Source organism: Contarinia nasturtii, unplaced genomic scaffold (genome assembly GCF_009176525.2).
Source record: "Contarinia nasturtii isolate CC-2019 unplaced genomic scaffold, AAFC_CNas_1.1 Cnas_scaffold_993, whole genome shotgun sequence".
Lineage (NCBI taxonomy): Eukaryota > Metazoa > Arthropoda > Insecta > Diptera > Cecidomyiidae > Contarinia > Contarinia nasturtii.
The window spans coordinates 1-25,234 of NW_022198340.1; the positions used below are offsets into that span (position 1 = coordinate 1).

Here is a 25,234-nt window from a genome sequence, read left to right on the forward strand (position 1 = left end):
CCAAGCATAGTAATCTACATCACACGATGGCCTCGAAAAGGTAATCGGGTCGTGGGGAATAGTCGAGTTTTTCCAAAGATTTTGATCCGATAGTCGTGTATTATTTTCAAGCGATGTGAAATTGAGCGGACTGATTTCTGGACGAAATGCATCATTTGAAATCATTTGTTCAAATTTCAATCGACACACTTCGGACTCAATTTTCAGTTGATTCAAATTAAATAAACTATACCCGAGTGCATAGTGTGGAAAAATAAGAAATATCGATTTTAACATGTTTGCCGTTTCCGTTAGATTCAATGCTGGCAATGACAAAATGTTGATCAAATTGAAAAAACTGTTTCCTGCAAAGAATATGGACACATAAATTTATATTAATTCGTACAAAAGATGTTTGAATTATTACCCGTAAATATGAATATGATGGTCAAACTAACAAATCCATATGAAGTAGTCGAAAATAAAAATGATGACACAAATGTGACGGCCAATGATGAAAGTGCAAAAATAGTCAAAATAATAAAGAATGGCGTTAATTCTTCAACGGTTGACCACCCATTCTCTTCAAAGACATACATCGTAAAGCACGCGATGAAGCATGTTACTATGTGTGTTGCATAATCAAAGACAAATGATAAAATCCAAAATGTCGATACATCAATGCCACTAATAAATTGCAATAGCTTTGCTTTGGATGCCTTTTCGCGAATGTGAAACATCACATAAAATGCTGATATGAAAGCCATGACAAATGTCATATTAACAGCAAGTTGAGTACCCATGTCATCGCCATTTCCAATCAATAGCTCCAACGATTCAGGCCTGTACGATATTGGCCAATTCGATACTTTTATACTATAATCATTCCCGAAGTTTGCTCTTAAAATCGCATTATGTAGCACATTGAGCGCAAGTGGTGCCGTGTGAAATAATTGATCATTAAACCACGCATTTAGTGAACTGTTGTCGTCGCCAGTCGAGAGGCCAATCAAATATCGTGTATTTGATCGAATTCGTATTTGAGCACCAAGATCCAAAAAATGCTTCTGAATATCCTCCGAAAATTCATCGAGACCGTCTCTCAAATCATTACGGTACTGCTCAATCACACTGAAATCAAGAAAACACTATTTAAAATCGCTATCGTCGAAAACATATTCACAATTTTACCGTTTAAATGTGTTTTTTCCGGATGGTGTCTGCAACATGGTCACAGTATCCCCATAAACGTCTAAAGACATTTCCAATTTGGAAAGGATCGTGAAATTCTTAGCCATATGAACACATGCTAAACTAATTGCAATAAAAATAACTACGATCACATTTTGACCTAAAAATGAATAAAAATCGTTGATCCAACAGTAATATCTCTTCTTAAACATGGCATAACATTGATTTATTCGCAATCTTAAACCGTGAAGCAGGTCACTTTCTGAAAACTCTAAATCACTGCCGCTTGCATCACATATCGTCTCTTTATCTTCGTTTTTATTCATAGTTTTGTGATCACTTCCAACTTTGAGGAAAACTTCTTCCAGTTCGGTTGACGAAACACCAAAACGGTCAATTTTTAACGCATTAAGATCATTTTCAATGCGCTCAAACATTCTGCCAAATTTGTCGGTATGTTCATCTGACAAAGAGTATGAAAGTTCGCCGACGATTTCTTTTCGAATTTCTACTTCAGGGATATACTCTTGAAGAACTTTCGTCACTTCACTTGATTCACAGCCCTGTTTTGTAACACAAGTCAAACGATAGCCACTACCAAAACGTTTCTTCAAAAAGAACGGTGTTCCACAACATTTCACTTCACCATCGGCCATAATTGCGATTCGATCACCAAGCACATCGGCTTCATCCATAAAATGCGTCGTTAAAATTATGGTTCGACCGAACTTTTCACGTTGTATCAAATCCCAGAGTTCACGTCGGGCTGAAGGATCCACGCCGCTGGTCGGTTCATCACATAAAACAACTTTCGAATCACCACACAAAGCGATTCCAAACGCAAGTTTTCTCTTCATTCCACCCGATAACGCTTTTGATGGCGTATCGATTTTTGATTCCAAACTAAGTAATCGCACATATTTCATTATTTCCTTGTCAACTACGTCCCAATTCAATCCTTTAAGTCGCGAGTAAATTTCAATGTGTTCACGAACGGTTAATTCATCAAATAAAATATTGTGTTGTGGGCATATTCCGATCGATTCTCTCGCCTTCTTGAGATCGGTTCGAATGTCGTATCCATTTATGATGGCGGTACCCGATGTCGGTGGTATCATTCCAGTCAACATTTTGATGGTTGTGCTCTTGCCGGCTCCGTTATGTCCCAACAGCACCGTTATTTGGTCACAAAACATATTAATAGTAACATTTTTGCAGGCAACTTTTCCATGATCGAAAATTTTTCGAAGATTTTTCACTCGAACACCGGCCACACAATTCGTAGGCTCCGCTTCGAAATTCTCACTCGAACTATGTGTTGTTGAATCAAGACGATCGTTATAAATATCTTGTATGGGTATACATTTGTCTGTCCAAAATTCCGTTTTGAATGGAAAATACCATTTTTCCGGCACACCATATTCGCCGGGATATAATTTTTCAATATAAAGTGCAATTAAAAGAAATACAAGTGCACTGATTAGCATGCAGCACATGGTTATTCCAACCGTAAGCTCATTTTTACATCCATTTAAACCCCAAAAATTGTACCATTGTAATCCAAAACCGCTTCTTTCCATGTCAACAATAATTTTGCATCCGTATGCCATTGCCATGTTTGGCGAGAGGCATGCAATCATTTCGATTATTCTTGGCACTCGTACATGATCTTTTGATAAAAATATAAATGGCACATATGAAATGAACCACATAAGACCGGCTGCGGCAGCCGCTGTATTTGCTTTTGAACACAGTACGCTTAACATGAAACAAAATGTTATCGTCGCAATGCTATAAACAAATAAAAACACCCAAATCGTAAACCAATTAGAGTGTGTAAAAACAGCGATCGATAATTCAAACATTGGTATCTGAAAGTCAACAAATTGTGTTTGGAAATTTTGTGAATGAAAAAAAAAAAAACAACAAAATGATGAAAAATTAGATGACGAAAAAAATGACTGTACCTTCAGCAATGCGACCATAAATGTGATGGAAATGAGCATGAAAATCATTGTGCGCACAAACCAACTGGTCCAATGCAACCAAACTGGCATGCCCATAATTTTCATAATTTCTTTCAATTGCTTTTCTTTCTCAACCGCAATAAAACGAACCGTGCTTATTATCGGATACACAAAACTTAGCATAATAAATATTCCGGTCGCCTTTTCAAAGCCGTCTAAAAGAACATCATGCACGTATGGTGGGTACGGAAATCGTTGCATTTCAATTTTATCCGGTAATTCATAGCCATTTTCACCATTTGATCCAATCAAATTCATTTGCATGTAAACTTGGGCGATCGCATTTTGAATGGCTAAAAATCCCTCAGAGTGATAAGATGGCGCTCCGCCACTATCCGAAATGCCACCGCGTGGTCCTCCTCCGGAAAATATTGGATAGAGTAAATTTGTTTGCCAATTATACACCAATGGATTGGCATCGATAGTTGCACGTAATTCACTCGGAAAACGTAATGTATAGACCAAATTCTTTGGCAGCTCTGTTATATTCTGAAATTTTGGTGGCATAAATTTGTGATTTTTTTTCGAAAAATTCATTAATACAATACCGCTGGATGGTTGAATATTACACCTGCTAGCATTTCTCGTCCAATCATCATTCTTTCAACCAAATTTGAACGCTTCACACCCACTACTCCATCTAGTTCTAAATTCTGGGAGACTTGATTTAGTAACTTTTCCAATATGTCATTCTTCGGGTAATATACTAACTGCCACTCTTTCAAGGGATCAGTTGTAAAAACTGTTGTATTGCTGTTTAAAAGAATCCATCGTTTAGGTTCGAAAATCACTAGAATAACTTTTGTTAAATACTAACCGTATAGATATTGTGTCTAGGCTAATGCTATTGTACATGGTGCTGTTTTTCGTTATTACCGGCTCAACCAAGCTACGCATAAACACCAAATTCGATGTGAATAGTATGGGCATGAGAATTTGTATGATGGTTTGCAGTTTGTGTCGACGTTGGAGTAAAATATTTTTCCACATTAAAAGCCGAAACTTATCAAAAGTATTAATTCCTCGTCGGCTATCTCTATGCTCGTGTGTTCCATTTCGTGTGTCATCGTCACTGCATAAATCATTTCTGCTGCTATTATCTTTATTGTTATCTTAATTGAAATTGTACAGATTGAAAGTGAAATTTCTTGTGAAACAATATACACTGCCAACTTACTGGAAAATCTTTTTTGTGCTATATATAAAGCCCAATCACGTAACTTCATTTTGATATTTTTAATGGAAATGTGATTAAATTGTCGGCCCTAATATTTATCTTAACGAATTGAGCGACAAGCACAAACTATTGTTGCTAGTTTTGCAACCTCTTTTATTTTACCAAAAAAAAATCTGCCCACACCAAAATTCAGAAGTATTCACATGGATCACCGAATATAAACTGCAGCCAGCGATGATAGTTTCAATTGTCTAATTGATAACTTAGGCGGAAATAATCAATAAAAACTCCAAAATATCGCAATTGATTAGATTATCTTTATGAATGATAAGTTATCATTGGCAGCTATTACGTTAGTATACTTTTGCGATAGGTTTGCTTCTGTTTAATCAATCCGCATACGAAACCAATTTGTCAAAATATCCATATTGTATAATTCAAATGATACGAATATCTGTCAGAGAAAAATCATTTGATTTGACTTGACCGAACGTCAAAATAAATCAACTGATTTAATTGATTTAAAGTGTGCATCTCAAATCAATTGGTTTCATTTTTTATCTTGATGTGAAAAATCCATTCATATCAAAAATTACTTTTTCTCGTTTTGCTTGTTTTTTATATGTTTCTAATATGAGAGAAGTTCATTCAAGAAACAGCAACAATCGGCTCAAAAATGATAAAAAAAACTTGTATTACGGAATTTTCGAAATAAATAAAAAAAATGAGATCAATTGATATCATTGGCATATTCTAAGCCCATCATAGAGATTGGATATCACTGAAAGGGTTAATGACGAATTATCAAATAAAATGATTTGATACCTATTTATAAAACTAACAAAAATATCCATGACGGAAACATCAATGTTATCGTTTCATAATTGAATTATGACTTTGGCCATTTGATACTAATGAATTTATTCGATAAGATTTTTAGGGTTTTTCGTGCGCCACTTCAGACTTTGTACTTAAACCTAATTAATTTTTATCTCTTTAGTAGATACTTAAAGATTGGGTGAATCATGCAATTTAAAAAGTCTCCCCACTTTTATTTTTTCAATGGTTTTTCCACACTTCATTTTCTGTTTGATCGTAAAGTCAAATATCTTCTCAATACGATTTTTTTCGATTCTGGTTTTATTTTCTGTTTTAATGCATTTATGATTTGCAATCAGCACTGGAATCAGAATTAAGTTGAAACAGCATGTCTTCCGTTTGTTATCGGAAAAAAATGAAAAACTGGGACAGACTGATAACGGATACACAACAAACCAGTGGAATACAGTCGAATCAATAACAGCTATATCCACATAATTTCATGAATTTATTTTATATTTCGTGAAAGTAGAAAAAGGGATTCATCCATATCCTGAAGCTAAGTTTGACGGACACAGATAAAATGCTCCCAATTGGGTGACGCCTGAAAATTAAATCGAAACACACATGGGCACCGCGGATAAAGTCGAAAGATTGTCAAACAAACAAACAACGTGACACAAATAGCATGACGTTGAAAACATGCCGAGAACTGCATGAAAATTGAATGGGAAAACCTGATGGAGATTGCTTTTGCAACATCACATACGACGACAATCCTAAAAAATGAAGCAAAACCAACTATGCAATTCATTGAGCTTTCAAATCCATAGCGAATTGCTCGAATAAATATTGAATTAACGCTACTAGCTTTGCGATTGTGCTCACATCCTGCATCCACCTAAGCACTGTATGTCCCATTTTCTCGTACAGCATGTAGCTTGCCTTGCTAATGGATTTTTTTATTCACTCTCACTCTCGTCACTTTTTGCAATGACGAGGACAACAGGACAACAATGAAATTAAATTTCATTACAGTTGTGGATTTCCATTGCGAATTCATTTCGCTAGAATTTCATTTAAACAGAAATCCACCATTTTAATGTTGGCGCACAACAAAAGAATCTCGTTTCGATGGAAATCTACTCGGAGTCGATTAAATCGTACTATCCACAAAATGACTTTTGTGAACACAAATAATGCAAACAGTCGGCAACATTCGATAAAAGAAGGTGGCACCAGAAACAGATGGAAAGAAATCCTGTTGAATGTATAGCACATGGTGACGCGTGTTACACTTAATTATTTGAAAGCTCAACACACAAGACATGGAGCGGACGGAAAATAAATGCACTCATCTACAATTCAAAGAGGAGAGATTTTTATTTATTTTTCTCAACATTTTCTCATGAATTGTATACTTGAACAGATTCACATACGTTCGAATAATGCCCAATCGAAATAAATTAATCGTAGAAATTGTGTACGTATCAAATCTGATTCAAACAATTGAATTCAAAAAATAGAATTGGGCGTTGGTGTATTTATGTTTGCGTACATTTCCCAAATCCGCACACAAATAAATACCAAGAAAATAAACCTTATCAATTTCCTTCCTAATTTGATCTGATTGTATTTTACAATAAACATAAAATATTTACACGCGTAGAATTTACCTCCAACTGTTTTGATCGAGTTAAAAAGTGAACCAATTTCCCCAAAAATTCGAAAGAAGCCAAGAAAAGTTGAAAACAACTTCAAAAGGAATTACTTTTATGGAATTTACTCACTCACAATAAGTGCGAAGCGCGTCACGCGCAGATAAAATTGATTTTATTACAACGGTGTGATGGATTCACCTATGGAAGTCGATATTTGTTTTGCACAAATTGACGACACATAATTACAATTTGTGTAAATAACAATGCAGGTTGTATAATTCACAAAAATAAACATGCCGAATTTTCATTGACAACGACAATATGAAAATTGTCAGAATTGATTTGTCTCTGCACAAAAACATCGAAATGTGATTTCAAAACCGTATACAATAATGGAATTCTCCGAGTCTTATCGATTTTGTATTTTTTGTTCAAAACCACTTTAACACCTGAACATATTTGATTGCGTGACAAATCGAAGCGACCACGTAAGTTAGATTCCTTGCTCACTTATTCATGCCAAGCAAATTCAATTTCTTCAACGAAGAAACAATATCATGCCGCTATAAATAAATACTCGTACATTTTGAGTGTTGTTTGCATTCGCATTTGCAAATTCTCTTCAAATTGGCGGCATAATGTTTTCGTATTGTATTTCTCTTTGATGTTTTCAGCACAGGCAGTGCACAGTATGTCTTTTCTATTTCAGATCCATTCAACTTATGCAATTCACCAAAAAAAACGTAGTGAGTTCGTAAGGTTGGTTGTTAACGCGGCCATCGTATAAAGTTCGTGCATGAAAAAAAAGATGACGAAGAGAGAAAAAACCGCATGGAAATGAAAAAAACGTCGTCTTGTATGGTTTTCGGTTTTTTTTTTCACTGCCGATTTTTCAAATAAACATAAGAAAAACATGGACTCGACGAGCTCTTCAACAAGCAGGCGACGATATGCATATGTTGCATGCAATCATTAGCAATAAAAATGCATTGGCTTTCGATTTGAAAATCATTGCAAAAATGTAGCATCGAGTGTGAGCGCGCACCAGTGTGTTTTTTTCGCTCTGTGACCGTGTGTTGATAATGATGGTATGTACCATGCTAGATTGCTACTGCTGATAAGATGGTGTGAATTTTTATGTTGAAAACACCACATTGAATTCGATTCTAAGCCATTACTTCTATTACTACCGCCCGATGGAAGCGCGCATCAACGACAACGGCAGCGACGACAACGGCAACGGCGACAATTTACGTGTGCCGCCGTGCGCACATTTTCGGTGCACCAACAATGAAAATGAAAGGCATTGAATGCATCTAAAAAGCATATGCTAAATAACATAGATTTCATCGACTTATACGTACATTTCACCATGCACTTCAAAACTACTAGAGAATAGACTGGTTTTCGCTTTTTTGTGTGTTCTCTCTTTTTTATTGTACTGAAATGGAAATTTCAAATGGAATATGTGCAGCAATTTAATGAGTTTTCAGTTGTAAACCGACTTATGATTTTAAATTGGCAATGCCATCGCGAATATATAATATGAAATCAGAGAAAAATCTTTCACTCTCTCTCTGTCGCTCTCTCTCTGCTTTTCTCTATGTTTCTCAACAAAAAACAACATTCATAAAAAATCATTGCCATATGAATTTCGAGAACATTCCAAATTAGCTGGGATTTGCTGCTTTCTATGGCAAAGAATAGTTTCATTCATTCCGTTGCTCATTTGGTGTACGATGCATTGACAATAAAAAAAAAAACGAAAAAATTACAAACGAAAGACGAAAGAAATCGTTCCAAATGCTTTCTGTCATTTTTATTTATTCAATCATTGTGCACAGCAACAACGAGAACAACCACATCAGCAGCAACAGTGCAATGACCAAATATAAACAAAATAAAATAAAAAAACACGGTATGTAAAGATGCCGCGCTGATTTGCATGTGTTTTGAATACATGTGTGTTTGTGTGCGTGTATGATTGCGAAAGCGACGGAAAAGGTATCGTTTCGTTTGTCAGCGGTAAATTTAATTGTCTCTTTTATAGAAACAAATGAAAGGCACTTTGAAACCTAATGATAATAAACATGCATTACAATTACATTGGATCCTTTTTTTTGCATTGGCCGGTGGAAATCGAAGCCGAAAAAAAAGAGAACACATTCAAGAACAAATGTACATGCACACACATATAAAAAGGAATGTGTCAACCGATGTTAACTAATGTGCTCTCCGTACAATGAACAAGAAAAAGATTTACGAGACGGTTTTTTTCCGCTGCACTCGATTTTTATCCGACATTTGCTCTTATTAACCCAAACCGCCTTCTTTTTTTTAAAACCAAGTATCGAATTCACACGAACAAACATCGAGTTGCATCATTAGGGATTTATACACTTTTGTGTCGTTGAAACAACTGGCGAACAAAAAAAAACCATCCGAATGATACATTCTGTTATACGTACGTCGAAAGTTATCGTTGGAAATGAGAACAAAAATTGAATCATGTTTGACTTGGGATCCAGGTCTCTGGATAAGAAAGTAAACATCCTGCAAAAACTTGAACATATTTGTGTCAAGATTTTGTTGAATATTTGCTCCAAATTCTACACTCCAGAATCCTTTCTGTAATAGAAAAATGAATGCGGAGAGAAAGTTTCATGTGTAGAAGGAAACTTTCGAATAGAAAGCCAATTTTAAACATGCTTTTGGCTCTTTTAACAAATATCCAGCACCAAACGCATTCAGTTTTGAGCATAGTACTAATTTTTGTGTTTGCATGAGACTTCGTTTGCTTCAACAGCATCGAAAAATGTTTACTTTTCGTAAAAGAGAGAGAAAAAAAGATAGAAATAAGAATAACATGCATTTCGTAAACCTTCTGGCAAAACTGAAATTAAATTGAGAACAAAGTCAAGAAAGTTTTTGTTGGTGTATCTGTGATGAATCTTGATGTGTGCGGTGTGTAATCTTTTGTATTGTGTTTGTGTAATTTAAAATGTACGTTCGTATGCATTGATATGGTAAAAACGATGTGATTTCAGTTAAAACGAATTGCATACCGAAAAATTCAAATACCGGTGCGGCAGTGTATCACATTTTGCAAATATTCAACTTTTGTTAAAATACCGAGCTGACACTTGCTTTTTTTTGCATACATACGGATCAAGTCAACAACAAACAATGAAGTCAAATGGAAAAAAATTGAACGCGCGCGTATACCGAGCATATTTCTTTTTTTCTCTCTCCCTCCCTCTCTCTACAATGCAGTGAAACGAACACATATATCTTTTTCGGTTTCTGACGTGACACTTCTTCAATTTGATTTTGCCAGGTATGTGATATGCACTGTGTTGATTCATTCGGGTGAAGCGATGCAAAACGTATGAAATGAATTTAAAAAAAAAAAGCGAAGAACAGGAGAGCAACAACAACTATTTAAAAAAAAAGTTTCGTACATTCTTGCAAATTCGGACAGTTTTGGTCCGTTATTTTTGGTGTATCATGTGTGTGATTTCATGTGTACGCGATTGTGCCTTATCGAAAATGGGTCTGTCAAATAAACGTTTTTGATATGGCAGCAACTGCTCGACGTAAAGTTTCTTCACTGAAGTGGAACAATAAAAAATTAGATCGGCGTACACATGCTAAATCCTCATCCACACACCACACCAGCCGCTTTGGCTATATCAACAATGCAGATAGACAACAAGAGAGCGACAAAAAAATGAAATTGATTTTCAAGATGGAATAGAAACAGTAACGCTTTCATTTCCATACAGCACGTATATTTCGAACACATTGCATAATTTTATCTGCTGAAATAAAAATGTGTCGCAAAAGTTGATTTCATGTATATGTCGCAAAGCAGCGCATCAATTCAATATAGTTTTTTTTTTTTTCATTCGGGATGTTTCACGTTTTATCTGCGGAACAGATTGAATCGCTGTTGAATAATAGTATCTGCGCATGAGAAAACCATGATGCTTCTCGACAATCCCTCCAACAAATAAATGTACTTTTCGAATGACACACACACCAAAAAAAAAAATTGGTATTCTTTTCGCAAAAGCGCATTTGGCATCCGTGTCCTATTTACCATTGCACTGAAATCGCACTTAGCATATTGATACGGTTTGTACCCTCTTGCAAATTGCTGCACTCGATTCGAATAAATTGCTAAATCCAATGTTCAGTTATTAGTCGACGATTTGATCATTCGGCTTTTTTTGGAATTTCATGCAAATTTTCTGCTAATGTCAAACAAACATCATTTATTTCAGGAATTTGTGTTTTTTTTCGTTTTTTTTGTTTGTATTGAAAATGCTCTGGAAATTGATCGATTCAGGTCAAGTGGAAACGTTTACTGTATAAACATCAAAATCAGCTATCATACGAACTTTTGAATAGTTTTGAATTTTTTTCTCTCCTTCTCTCCGCATTTTTTCACTATGTATCTTTCTCTCTCTCTTTCCGTCTGTTACTCTATGAATAAAGTCCATTAAAATCTATGAGTTTTTTTTTCGTTTTCGCACATACATGTGTCTGTGGAAAGAGTACTTTTGGTCGTGTAATCCATCCTTTTCACTGCTAAAAATATTTTATTAAGAAGGAGAGAAAACGAGTTTATTCAAACAAACAAGACCTGTGCAAAACGAAACTCAAGTTAAGAAAAAAAAATAACCTTGGATAGCAATTTACGAGTCCGTAGACTGAAAAGTGTTCTAATTTGTTGTGCTTGAGCATGCGACATAAAAATCTCTTTAAATGCAATTATTTTGCGTTGAGTTCATTTAGTGATGAAGTGAGTGAGTGTGTTTCATCTGACCAGCGACGAGATAGCAGCGAACGGTTGCATCTGCGACTGCAAAATAAAAACCGTCCCTGTGAATGTGGATAGATTCGCGTACAACTGGAATAAAAGTGTATGCAATTATTTTTCTGCGAAAACTTGAGCCAACTTTGGTGATTAATCTGTGATGCTAAGAAGCCAAAGTTTATGTTAAACAATGCATACACAAGCGTAAACGCTAATCGAGTCGAGATGCAAACAACAACGAACGACCAACCAAGAATATGTGAGAAACGCACATTGCATGCGTTCATTTGTTCTCTCTCTCCTCTCCCTCTTTTTCCATCCAGCGCTGTTTAATATCCATCAACATTGCAGCAGCAGAAGCAAGAGCAACCGGTATTTGGTGTAGCATCGTTTGTTGTTGCATCGAAGCATTTGGAACTCTTGAAAATGCAAATGCAATCACTGCATTCTTCGTTTCAATGTAGACACGATTTTTAGTACGTGCGTTAAACAACAGCTTTGCAATCGCGTTCAACTAATATATTACAAGTAATTCGATCGATTTGTGGGCCCAGAGTCTGCGCCAATGCGTGTGTCTGCACATCATTGTTGGTTATCACTGATCTGATTCTTTTTTTCGTTCGTTTTGCTTAAATTAGCTTCTGATTCTCATTCTCTTCGTTTTTATCGGAGCGCGGAACGTTTTCAATGTGCATATTTTGAGATTATTCGAACATATGCTACCAAAACCAGCGACGATATCAATGTCGTCGAGAGATGCACGATCGTATGCAAATATATTGCTTTTTCATCGCTTATTTTTTTTGTTGTTGTTCTCGTTTTCTCTCTCTCTTTCTGTCTCGTTGCACTCGACATTTATCCATGCCCATTGTATCTGAACTTGAAACAATGAAGAGAAACGATATGTGAATTGTCTTTAGGTGCTGTGGCACAACAGGTAAAATATTTTTATGGCTTGGTGGTGACGACAACGCGTTTTTTCTCTCTCTCTCTCTGCCGTTTCTCTTTCGCTGAAATTTATTGCGTGGATTCACATTTCGAAACGGCTGCCATTGATCAATGTTCTAACCAGAGCACATAGAATGAAACTTACAGTCTACAGATTTTTTCAAAACTACGACATTTCTTATGTTTGTTCTTTGAAAAGAAAAAGAAAACTACATGCCGTTGGATTTATTTAATACCGGATTTCGAATAAATTAGTTTTAAGGGAAAAACGACCTTTTAATTAAATTAATTATTTTTCTTTCTTTTACTTACAGTTCAGCACCGACGATCAAGCCTGTTTACAAAAATTGGACTGCTCCATTGTAAGTGTCGCACATTAATTAAACAAATGCTTTCAGTTTTGCTCAGGAAAAGGGTTCTCAACTACAAAAAAAAGGTTTTTATGAACAATCGTGTGTCCTTCAGATGTCCTTGCAACATCTATGAACAAATTGTGTAATTTTCAAGCATTTTTTGCCGACATTCGTTTTTTGAAGTGGCAACACATTATCAACAAATGATAAGAAAATCTTATCACCATTTAAATCGAGATTCTACATCTAAAAATGGGGGTTGATGTTGAAATTTAATAAAAAAAAACAAAATTAGTTCAAAAAAAACTTTATTCAATTGAAATGTGTAGAGCTCATAATAGCTACTTGTAATTAATGAAATGCAACAGAAACTACAAATGGCACTGAAAAGAATATAAGAGTAACATAATTGTTAAGTTTCTCATTAGCAACGGTGTAAAAATGTAATTTAGAAAAAAATATGAAAGAAAAAAGTGAAATAAGTTCAAATTTAAAATAAACATTAGGATTCTTTAAAATTGAAACTCGCAGCTAAGTAAATCATTTCAGGTGCTCAATTGCTCAAAATGTTAAGAGAATTTATCCAGAAATGTAAAGAAACACCTTTTTTCTATCGTGTGCCGTCCTGACAAGAGAGAGAAAAATATGCACTGAGTACGAATGTACGTTCACGAGTGCAGCCGTCTTTTAGTTCTTTCCATCACGCCATTTATTTACAATTTACCTTGTATACATTGAACAAAGAATGCAACTCGTTCGAAGAAAAAGAAATTTTTGACTAGAGTTGTTTATCGTCTTTTGTAAAGCACTTAAACTCTCGCTGCAAAATGAAACGAGTGAATCCTGTATTTATGGTGTAAAAAGATGTCTTAATTGTTTTCATTTTCGTTGTTCGGTGCCAAAATCCATTTGCTGTAAAAGTGTTTTAACGGTCGAATAAATGAATGACCAAATGAATATAAGACCCGTATCGTCATCGTTTCATTGAAAACTATTTTGGGTCAGCATAATTAACGCCATTAAACTCGATGTGGAAAACTGTGCCATCACTTTCGTCTAATGGAAACAGTGAAAAATACACATTCAGAAAAATCGAAAGATTGTTTCTTGCTCCACATTTTTCTTCTCTCGTTCGGTTCTATTTTTTTTTCGAGTGTAGAAACATATGTTACTCCTAATGTCTTGTCATTTTGATTGTTGCAGCAGCAGCGTTCGCTCAAACGAAGAAAACTATTTCCATTAGAACTGAAAACATTTTCTTTGGCAACACGAAACACGAGCGAGCGAACAAGAGAGAGAGAGCGACAAAAAATTGGAACAAAAAAAATCTATTGCACAGATTCTTGTACATAAGTTAGTGCTTTTTTGCGATGATTACGAGAACAGTAGCTGCTGCAGCAACGGAAGATGTGTCACATATTGGCAATTTACGTCAAATTGCTACAACAAACTGAACATCGAAGTGAAATGAATTCACAAGTGTTTATGTGACTTTTTTATTGGCACTCGCACAAAAATCGAACCAAACACATTTTCTCTCTATTTTTCCAGATTTTGCACTAGTTTTTCGACAAAAAGCCACACAGTGCACAGATGCATAGGGGAAACGATAATCGATGCGAATGTGCATAAAATAGTTTTCGTTTCAATTGGCCTGATTTCGTCGGGTAAATTATGGAAAAAAATGAATCTCGATGAAAACATATTTGTAGTAATAGAAAATTATCGAAAGTTGTTGCGAATGGCAGAAGTTAGATATGAATTGTAAAAAGTTTTACACTTGATTTGCGATTCGTTTTCGAAATGTATTTGTGGCGAATTTCAAAATTTAGAATAATAATAATACAAACATCAAAGATCAATTTTCGAACAAATTCAGATATGAAATATATTGTTGGAAATAATACGAAAAAATCGCATTTACCATCGGACTCCGACCATTCGGGTTTTTTTCCATTTTTTTTTCAAATTGCTTTGACAATCCTAATTCAAATGACTAAAGCTTATTCAAGCTATGCAGGGCAAGGAAGGCCGTACGTATTTCGATATCATTTTCAATCTTCTCAAGGCATATTTTCAGATTTTCTCCTGTTTTGGGTGAATTTTGTGGCAAATTGCTACTGGAAATTACATATTTGCTAAAATATAAAAATTAATATTGAATTCGTTGAAAAGTCGAGACGAATTGAAATTTGTGCAGTCAGATGTGGAAAGCTCAGTATTTGTTTTACCAAGTTTCATAGAACGCACATATATCGAAATGAAATTGAGTAATTGATTCCATGGAAAATAGAAAAGTGTATTTTGCACAACCTGTAGTTTCACAAGAATTTCCAAAAATAATTCTGACGAAAATCGGAAATTTTCAAATATCAATTACATTCTGTAGAATTTCGGAGAAAACGTTTCCAAACGAGTCCCATATTAATTTTGTGAACGAGATCAAAAGTAAATAATTGTTCGAAATTCATTGAACAAGCCGAAAATCGGCTCCAAGGTTCATACCCATATGACTAAATGACAGATCTGAATATGAATAAACGCCACAAACATACATGAAATCATCAAAATCTTTCACATGGTTAGATAAAATGTGAATTAGGACTGTAAATTCGATGTGTATATGTTAATGAATTTCATTTTAATATTTCAACACATTGCGAACACTTCATGTGGAAAATTCGTTTGGATTTTCAAGTATGTATTTAACTGATCCGCAACACACATATATTTCGGACTGTAATCATGTTCTCCATAGATTCAACATGTACATTCAATGTGCTTCATTGAACAATTCACTGGGATGTGTGTGCGAGAGACCGAATGCACAGGAAATTGGAAACGGCGATGAAGTGCACCGTCGACCACGGATGATGATTATTATTATGTGAATCGAATGGATAGTTCGTGCATAGTCTATGTATGATTTTCAAATGATAACTCATCTGTATCAAATGCACCACCTTTAGTTTTCGATGGACTCGACTCGTTTGCCGATGGACTCGACAAACAATATACAATATTCATAGGCAATAATAGCTAAAATATATCAATGGTGTTTGATTTTGTTCTTTATTTGAATTTCGCAGAAAGTAAGCGCTTTTTGGTTTTCAAATTATGGTGTCTAGTTGTTGAGCGCGCTGACTGCATTCATAACATGGAATTATTCATTCGGACAAATGATGATGCTGTCGTTGCTCATGTTTGTATTGCTTAAATGCATTCAGCACTTTGCCATTCATGGCACTATTAATGCGCTACTGTAACTGCAATTTCAAATGCAACACACACCACATCAATATCCAAATCGGAAACTCATACACATTTTTATATGATCACTTTGGTGGAATATTTTTTTCTCAATTTTTTTTTTCAGCTTGTGCTGTCGTTATTTTGCTCGAATGATTCGTTTTGTGTTGATTTTTTTTCCTTTACAGTTGCATATTTTTCATACGAAACGCAAAGGCAAACTGAATTCAAATGAATGCGGAATTCGCATTTGGTTAAATGAGAAAGACAGAGAGAGAAAGAGAGAAAAAAAAGAAAAAAATGATTGTTCACTCGTGCAAATGAAAGGAAAACAAAGAAACGAAAGAAAAAAGTCCAAAACGGTCGCAATCATTTGCAACACAAACGATATGAATTGCAAAATAAATTCAAAATAGAATAATAAAAAAAACGGAACAAAATGGAATCGAGATAAAAATTGTTGATTCAGCATAAAAATAAAGATTTATTACAGCAATATCACTCTTGTTCGATTTGTCAGCCTCGCTTTTTTTATTCACTCTTAAACGCGCGCGCCGCCTTCAATTTGACAACCAATGCACGAGTTTAAATAATTTCACAATCAAACGAGAAAAAATAACCGGCTCGTTATACACTCACTCTGTTTTTTCCCAACAATGTGTTCAGTACCCTTTCTCTCTCTCTTTCATTCTCGCATCGCGTTCATTGTTTTCCAAATGTGATGAACTGATTTAATATTTATTGATTTGTGAACACTTCAAATAAAAATTTCAAATCGACCTATTATCGATTCAATTCAATCACAAAAACGTGCACACAACTACTCTCTATACATGTGTTTGCTGTAACAACAATCAGTACAAAAATATTTTCCTTTTCTGTGTGATTTATGGAAAAATCACAAATGAAATCTCAATTATTCAGTTTCGTTTGTTAGTTCGGTCAAAAGCGAGTTTTTCCACCAAAGAATGCTACAATGTCTTTTTTTAGCTTTGACGTGGAAATACGTCGTGCTGAACGGAACTAAAATAGAACTGCAGACACAGTTGCTTTGCAATCGATGAACATTTATATGAATAAGTAAAGGATTTCTGTAATTTGTTTATAAATAATATTCTAACATCACTAACAACGACTATAATAATCCAAACTGATTGGATCTTGGCCTTTTGTAGCTTCTTCTTGGCATAGAGCCCCTCCAGCAAAGAGTATCATTTTGAACTCACCCTTGGTGCCAGTAAGAAAAATATGATATGATAATGTAATTTTCCGCGACAATGGTTTCAGTTTTTTTTCTTGCTTCCACTCACAGACGATTACCGTTCACAATGAATTTTACTTTCCATTTTTCGGATACTTTAATTCGGCTCAAAATGTCTGTGATTTGTTGCCTGTCATTGCTTGCGAACGAGAGATCAGCACCGAAAATATTGGCACGGGTTCCTTTTGTTATATTTGTATACAATATCATGAAAATAGTATTTGCAATAAAAACAGACATAGTCTGCATTGCATGTACATCTACATTCATTTCAATGTCATTTTCGTATGCAAAATCATGCTAACTCAGCCATGGAATTTTGATATGATGCGAATAAATTTAGAGGAATTTTTTTGTTCGACTTTATTGAGGTATAAAACATTCAGAGCTTACTTTTGATCACGAAAATTCAGATAATTCTATAAAATGCAATAGACTTTATAATTTTGCACATATTATGTACATCATATTTCTCGAGACTTTCACGTGAACGAACAAAAAAAATTGTGAATAAGTTTTGGATCTCAAGCTGCTTGAGCCACGCTGTTCGGCATTAAGGTTCAGTTATAAATTGTTAATTTATCCGAGAAACGTTGATATATTTTTGAAATTTTTGAATAGAAATGGTGTACTAAAAATGGTATTTATTCAAATGTTGAAGATGCGGGTAGAAAAAGTAATGAAATTTCTGCATAAATTGGCACTCAGCACTGCTGGTATGGTCACTTGATATTTTTCGTGGAATTTTCTTTTGCTCGATTCTATGCATAACCTTGAATTTGAATATAAATTCTCACCACAGCTTTGTCTATTCAGGCGATAAAAGCAAATTAAAACTGATTGAGCGCGAAAAATGTGAGAGTCTTTAAACGTTGCAAAAGTTTTCACTTCGAAAAATGTTTCATGTGGTATTTTTCGTATATTTTGTTTTATTTTTGCTGCTGAAAAATTGATCTTGAAAATCATAATGACAGCACTTTTGCCCATCAAATTTTTAAAGCAAAATGAAATTTGAAACATTGTTACTGCCGTTCTGACAAAAAAAAACTGAAACTTTTTTATGGTCGACGCTTCCAAACAGGTCAATGATTTGGCTTTGTGTCCGTTTATATGGCCTGGCATGCCTGCTTTCTCTCTTCTTTCGTTCTCTCAATGTATCTCATGGGAGAATTCCAAAGGGAAATGCGCTGTCAGTGAGATGTTATATGCTTTTGGCTTTTGACAGGCCAATAAATGATAAAGATAACAATCATAATAATAATAATCGGCAAGTGGCCGGAGAAAGTGGCTTTTATTTTACGGCAGATTTTGAATTTGAAATAACAACATCATCAGCAGAAATGGCGTGTATGTGTATATAAAATTCGTTTAGCTATGCAAAGCATATTTCATATGAAAAATTACGGATAGCTACAATGTTTATGGCCAGAACGCGTGATATATGATTCGTTTTCCGTAAACACACATATGTTCAGATCGAGAGGAAGCGAGAGAGACATCGAGTGTTCATTGCCATTCGGAAGCTCCAATGAGATGTAGATAGAGGGAATGATGCTGGTTTGAAATAAGCGGATAGCAAACTGTTTCCTTTAAAATTTATAAGTTTGATGTTTTCTCTCAAATTCAATTGCGATGGACGATTTTATGTGGAAAATATGCAAAAACTGAATATATGTGTGCGCTTGAGTATCTCTGTACCATTTAAATTCGCATCGAATCATGGGCTCGGGACTCGATATATTGGGCTTGTTTTTATTCGGTTCATGTTAAAACGCAAAATAGTATTCATACGACATCAATTCAGAGAATGCCTCCCTCACATTCTCTCAGCTCCAATAAATGATATCGTCAGCATAGAGAATGGTAACCGAAAATGGAAGCAACAAACCGAGTAATAATCATAAAAAGAATAACAGCAATAACAGTAGACGCAAAAACCTTATGCGAAACAAATTATGATGAAAATTGGAAATGGAAGACCTTCAAATGGTGAACATATGCAAGATAAAGACGGCTACCGTCATTATTTTTCTTTGATCCAACGGGACATTGGTTCGTGCCCATATTCTTATTTTTTTTCGTTCTTTGTTTGTTTGAAGAAAATGTGTTTGCAACAGCATTTCTTGGTATATATACAAATTCGAACGAAGAAAGAAAAAAGTGAACAAGATAAGCAAAAAAAATTGCGGTCGACAGCTTTGAACTCAAGGTCAAATTAAATGGAACGTGCTGTTTTATTACGAAATTTGTACTGGAAATGTTTATAGGCGAGGATGAAAAGATCTATATGCAAATCCACACAATTTGACATATTTTTAATGACACCTTCTGGGATACGCCAAATTAAAAACGAATTAGATTTCACAAATAATGTAAAGGCACTTCGAGAGAAAATAAAAATCCAACATTGAATTCGTTGGAATGTGAAATGTAAATTTTGAGAGTAGTAAAAAAAGGATGACTTTTATGCGTAATTCAATGTGTAATATTATCATAATTCTTATCCATCGGCGACATCGGCGCTTGCTATATTTTTCATCCGGATGATAAAAAAAGCAACACGACATGAAAGTTATGAGCACAATTTACAATAAACTAAATAAATGTCATTACTAATGTCTGCGACATCGAGACGCATTGCATTGTGTTCACTGTTGTAATGTGCTCTTTTTGTCGCCCTTTTATCGCCATCCAACACCATGTAAATGGATATGTAAAACATACTCACAACGGCGCAATATTGTTTTATCTGAAATTACATGTAAAAACAAATTGGACGAGTGTGTGTACGTATGTTTTTTGGTACATTCTTCACACATTTCAAGAAATAAAACCAATTTACCCTTTCGACCATTAGCATAACATTATTATTATCGCCCAAACATTTCGTTTTATTTTCATTCATTTTCCGTTTCGATTATACTCTGGTTTACAAATTTTTTTCCGTTGGTCAATCAAAAACAAATATTACAATAGTCTCGTATCCGGTCTCTTTTTTTTTGCAGTGTGACTTTCCGCCATATCAATTTCACAATTTCCCAGAAGCGGTTAATCTGATGGTGAGTTCATACACAGCACACACACAGCAGTAATGCATCTAGTGATGCGACAAATAACAAAAACATACACCCAACAAAACACTTTCACATTTAACTTGCATGCCTTTTTCTGTTCATTATCGTTTGTGCTTGAGGAATTAGTTATAATTACGATAATAAAAGAGATAACATGGGGAAAAGGACTTAAACCAGGTTTAAGCTCATTTTCATCACTGCTTGCTTGTATATTTTTTTTCGTTTTGCTCAAATACATTTTAATGAACTTTTGATTTCCACCGTGTGTTTTTGTGTATTAACCTATTTTCATCCGAAAATGCATTGCGCTCTGCATGAGTTATTTTTATTGCAATTTTATCAGTGAGTTTTTTTCGGTTCGGTTCTGTGCATACCAGTGCTTCATTTAATGTTACTTTTGTTTTGACCGTTCTGTTTTTATCCTCATGTCGTAATGACTTTTGAATTGAAGTAAATATTTCATTTCCCTGTCATTTAATATGCACTCATGTCAACTTTTATATATATATAAATAAATTTCGTGTATATTTTTTGTTGCGTGGCAATCTTTTTGGATGAATGTCAAAAGGATTTCTGTCAGAAACGTCACATAATTACAATTTTATGTGTCATTCAGCAGAAATTTATTTCACAACAGCATGAAACTTTATGATTTTATACATTACCATTCGAAATAATGTCACATTTTTGCAACTCTCATCAACTTTTTTTTTTATTCGAGAAAGCCTTAAAATTATCCATATTCGGCATTTTCTCATGCATGAAATTGCACTTTTTTTAATTAATTCAATTTAAACATTTTTTTAATGAAGAAAAAAAAATTCATATTATAATCCGTATATGCTTTTTTTCATTTTGTGATACAGTGTTGGAATAATTGTGCGCCTCGTTCCGGTGTCTCATCTATGGTGGAACATCAAAATTCTGAATTGGAAAAAACCGATGCGTCTGATGTGTTTGAGCTTTCGGTTCGATCAATGGTGCGCGACAAGTCGTTAACAATGGCCGATATTGCATGGTATGCAGATGATCCGACGCAACAGCACCAATGCCTCGTATCGTGGGAGATTTTCGGGGGTGGAATCATGGGCAACTTACTCACCGATACACATGAAGCTGAACTATCTCTGTGGCCCGACTCGAAATACCACATTCAAGTGACATGCAAAAATAAGGTAATTTGAAGACTGTGGAAAAATGTTAATTTCTACCTTTATTTCCATCCCTCTCTCTCTCGCTTTACTCTCTCTTTATCATTTTCAACTTTGCCCAATTAAATGTTAATTCGTTTAATTTTCAAACAAAAAAGTGACAATTTGTTGATTACTGGATTGAAATGGAAAACTCTCGCAAATTATTCGAACAATTGTAATCAATTGATTTTCAGATTGAAAAAAAAAGTATTTTTCGCATTATCCATATTGCATAAAATAGGTTGAGAGTATCGATTTCATTCAAGCAATTTTCCGAGCATTGCGTGCAATTCACAATTCGAGACAGACGTTGTTGGCATGCTTTACTATGAGCTTGTGAATGCAAACTTGTTCGATGGCTTATGAGAATGAACATTAAGTTATTAAATGTAATTAACTCAAGCATTGTGTAAAAAAACCGAACGAAAAATGCGATTGAATGAGAAAATGAGAGAGAGCTGTGTTGACACGTCTTTGTGTCGAGCGAGCCGTCCAAACACCGTTAAGTTTAAACTGAAGGAAAACCGGCTTATTTAAAAAAAAAAATAATTTTAAAATCATACAGTGCTTATGCGACCATTAGAACAATATATTAACAAGCGTTGACTTTTTAAAAGGTAAAATGAAACGAAGAAAGCGGTGGTATGGGAAATCGTCGTCGATTTCAAAATGGATATGTTTCGTTTAGGTTTCACACTTTTCGTGATAAGTGTGATCCGTGACTCGTGGTTTCTTAGCCATTCAAATAATCACACAACATTCATGTAATATCGATTACGTGTTAAGGGTACCTTTTACCGTTCAAGAAAACCGAGAAGAAATAAACTTTTCGAACGTAATGACTTAATTTAGTTTTCATGTTTCCATTGACAAAACTAGCGGATGGCGAAACGAAGAGAGAGAGAGAGAGTAGAAAAATAAACGCCCCTAGTTGTTCAACGTGAAAAAAATAATATTCAAATTATTATTTATGATGTTTGTGTCACATGCGACCACATCATAATTCTTAACCGTTATCGAGCTCATTTCACTAGACCATATTTAATCGTATGTGATTTATTACAACTGTATTTACAGCGATCCATACACACAACCACACCAGGCGATTAGTTCTTTGTTCAATTGTTGTTTTTAATGAGTTTCCCGGATAGCGATCAAAATTGTACAATACCTAATACCGTCTAACATTTATTAAGCGCTACCTTAAAAACACAAAATTTATTTGATCTTTTTCGTCAAGTGAAAATGAATCGAGGTGAAAATGCCATCGTCTGTACAGTTTGGCGAAGTAAAACTTTACTTTTGCTTCCGATTTTCCATGTATATAAATAACACTGAGTCGCGTTTAATGTACCCGGAAGTCGAAAGTGGCAATCAAATTGTACACCATAAGCATGAGGGCATGTATAAAGTTAATAATAATAAATGCTACTTTTCGATGCATTTTGAACAACTTTCGTATGGGCACATTCAGATTTTCGCAAAATTTTCATGCCAAAACATTTATTTCATGTCACATTAATTAGTGAAATTCGCCAAAAATTCATTAAAATGTCGAGTTTTATTTTTATATTTTTCTCTCTAAATTCCAGCAATCTGCATGCGTCGAAATTTTGCAAAACATTTCGTATATTAATTGTTTTTCGCTTCTAAATAAGTTGATATCACTTGAAAAGTTCGCATAAACTAACCTAATTGTGTGTCGTTATCATCTCTTTTTTTCAGAATACACACAAAATGTCAAAATCGTTGCCGATTCTGATCGACACCACAATGGCTTTTACGAAAACAACGACAAAGTCTTCATCAGAATCAGATTTGCGTCGAAGACCGGAGGCAAATGGTGCAAGTATAGAAAAGGGTAAATATTTAGCGGAAAATGAAAGACCACCACTATCACCGTCGTCGTCATCATCATCATCATCGGCATCATTACAACCGCACACAAAAGCGACAAAAACTACAACGGCATCAACAGCTCAAGCAAACAATGACTATAATCATGAGACAGAAGCAATTGCCAGCATCATACGACATCAAAATTACCAGAAGCAACATGAATATAATAATGATTATCAAATAACCGCAAAACCGTTGTACAATGCACATCATCAAATGAAAGTGCATGCTGCTGCTTCGGCTGCTGCTGGTGGTGATGACGATGATGTTGGTATCGTTGAGAAAGCCGGCAAAAATAGCGATAAAGTGAATAGTGTGCATGACACTTTAACCACATCTCGAGACGCTGCCAAACTATCGAAAACGTTGCCATCATCATCCGTAACCAAAATAACGCACACCGACATCGAAACGATGCTAACGGTATTTGGTGTATTTGTATTGGTTGTGACTCTAGTCATTTGTACGATAGTTTCGGTGAAGCAACGTATAAAATCAAATAAGAAGTATTGTGATAAAACCAATTTGATAAGCAGCAACAGCAGTTGCAGCAGCACCACCAGCATTAATGACTGTGAAATGGATTTTAATGGTTCGACCACATCAATAGAACAAATGACGGCCATACACGTTTAAAATCGATCGAGATAATTACATTCCGCCGTTTCGATTTTTCGATGTCGATTAAAATGTCCATTCTTAGCGATTTCACGATATCTTAATAAATTCAACGCGGAATCACACCAAAAATGTAAGCGCCAATCAAATGGCGATAACGGTTTCAATTCAAATAATCTCGCTTTTGATATCAAGAATGAAATAAATACAAAAACGAAAATCCATTTCTGCCACGTGCCACTTGCGCACATGGCATTTCTACTGCTTGAAGAGCGTAAAGGAAGAAATTGAACGAAAAAAAATGAAATATTCTAAATGAAACATGATGATGATGAGTAATAATAATGTAAATAGAATAGTAATTATTATTATCATTTTAGATGAGCTATATAAAGATAAGGATGCAAAGCAAAAAGTAAAAAAAAGTCGTCAAGACAATTTGTACATACCATTAAATAATCCACACAGAACCCAGCATACAATGAATGGTTTTTAGTTTATAGCGAATAAGTTTTTAAACGATAGTATCTGCAAGTAATATCGATAGCAATTTTAAAAATGAACATTATGATAGCAGTTTTTGATCGGTGAAAAAACACAAATCCATTTATTTATTTGTCATGCTTTATTTATTCCGTAAAAAAACAAATTTTCAATTATCAGTTTCGAACATTAAAAATGGACAAAACTTTATATGTATAACTGTGAAAACGTGGCTTTTATTTTCTTCTTTTTTGTGTTTGTGCAAACATATTCTTTTTAATTAAATCATTTGTAGTAGCGGTGCTTGTTAGAGTTGTTCAAAGAAGACGAAAAAACGTAAAGAAACAGATAAAACTTGACCGAGAGACAAAGTCCCATCTGAATAAGTTGTGAGTTCAACAGCATTCTTTTTGTTGAAAGTTTTTTTTTTCGCTCGAACTGAAACTTTTTACTCTTCATTTTGTTATGTCACTCAGCATC

General features: G+C 34.7%; 2 protein-coding genes across 2 annotated transcripts; one reads left to right on the plus strand and one right to left on the minus strand.

The window, feature by feature from the left end:
• Positions 1-18: 18 nt before the first annotated feature.
• LOC116343319 (ATP-binding cassette sub-family A member 3-like) lies at positions 19-4,577 on the minus strand (the record flags this gene model as incomplete). Its single annotated transcript, XM_031771311.1, has 7 exons — positions 4,375-4,577; positions 4,015-4,309; positions 3,746-3,950; positions 3,138-3,686; positions 1,171-3,041; positions 407-1,110; positions 19-344 (listed from the first exon to the last, which is right to left on the minus strand). Coding segments are annotated over exons 1-7 (3,999 nt in total), but the record flags the coding sequence as incomplete, so codon positions are not given.
• A 3,359-nt stretch (positions 4,578-7,936) lies between these two features.
• On the plus strand, positions 7,937-24,903 carry LOC116343446. The gene is made up of 5 exons (XM_031771496.1): positions 7,937-7,942; positions 12,939-12,986; positions 20,493-20,546; positions 21,428-21,736; positions 23,480-24,903. The coding sequence occupies exons 1-5, from the start codon at positions 7,937-7,939 to the stop codon at positions 24,287-24,289; spliced, it is 1,227 nt and encodes a 408-aa protein (XP_031627356.1). The 3' UTR covers positions 24,290-24,903.
• The last annotated feature ends 331 nt before the right edge of the window (positions 24,904-25,234 follow it).

What these genes read in the sequence shown, in the direction of transcription:
- LOC116343446 (XM_031771496.1), top strand. An exon ending in CAGAAGCGGTTAATCTGATG is followed by an intron (nt 20,547 to 21,427) that starts GTGAGTTCATAC and finishes TTTGTGATACAG; the next exon opens with TGTTGGAATAATTGTGCGCC. An exon ending in AAGTGACATGCAAAAATAAG is followed by an intron (nt 21,737 to 23,479) that starts GTAATTTGAAGA and finishes TCTTTTTTTCAG; the next exon opens with AATACACACAAAATGTCAAA.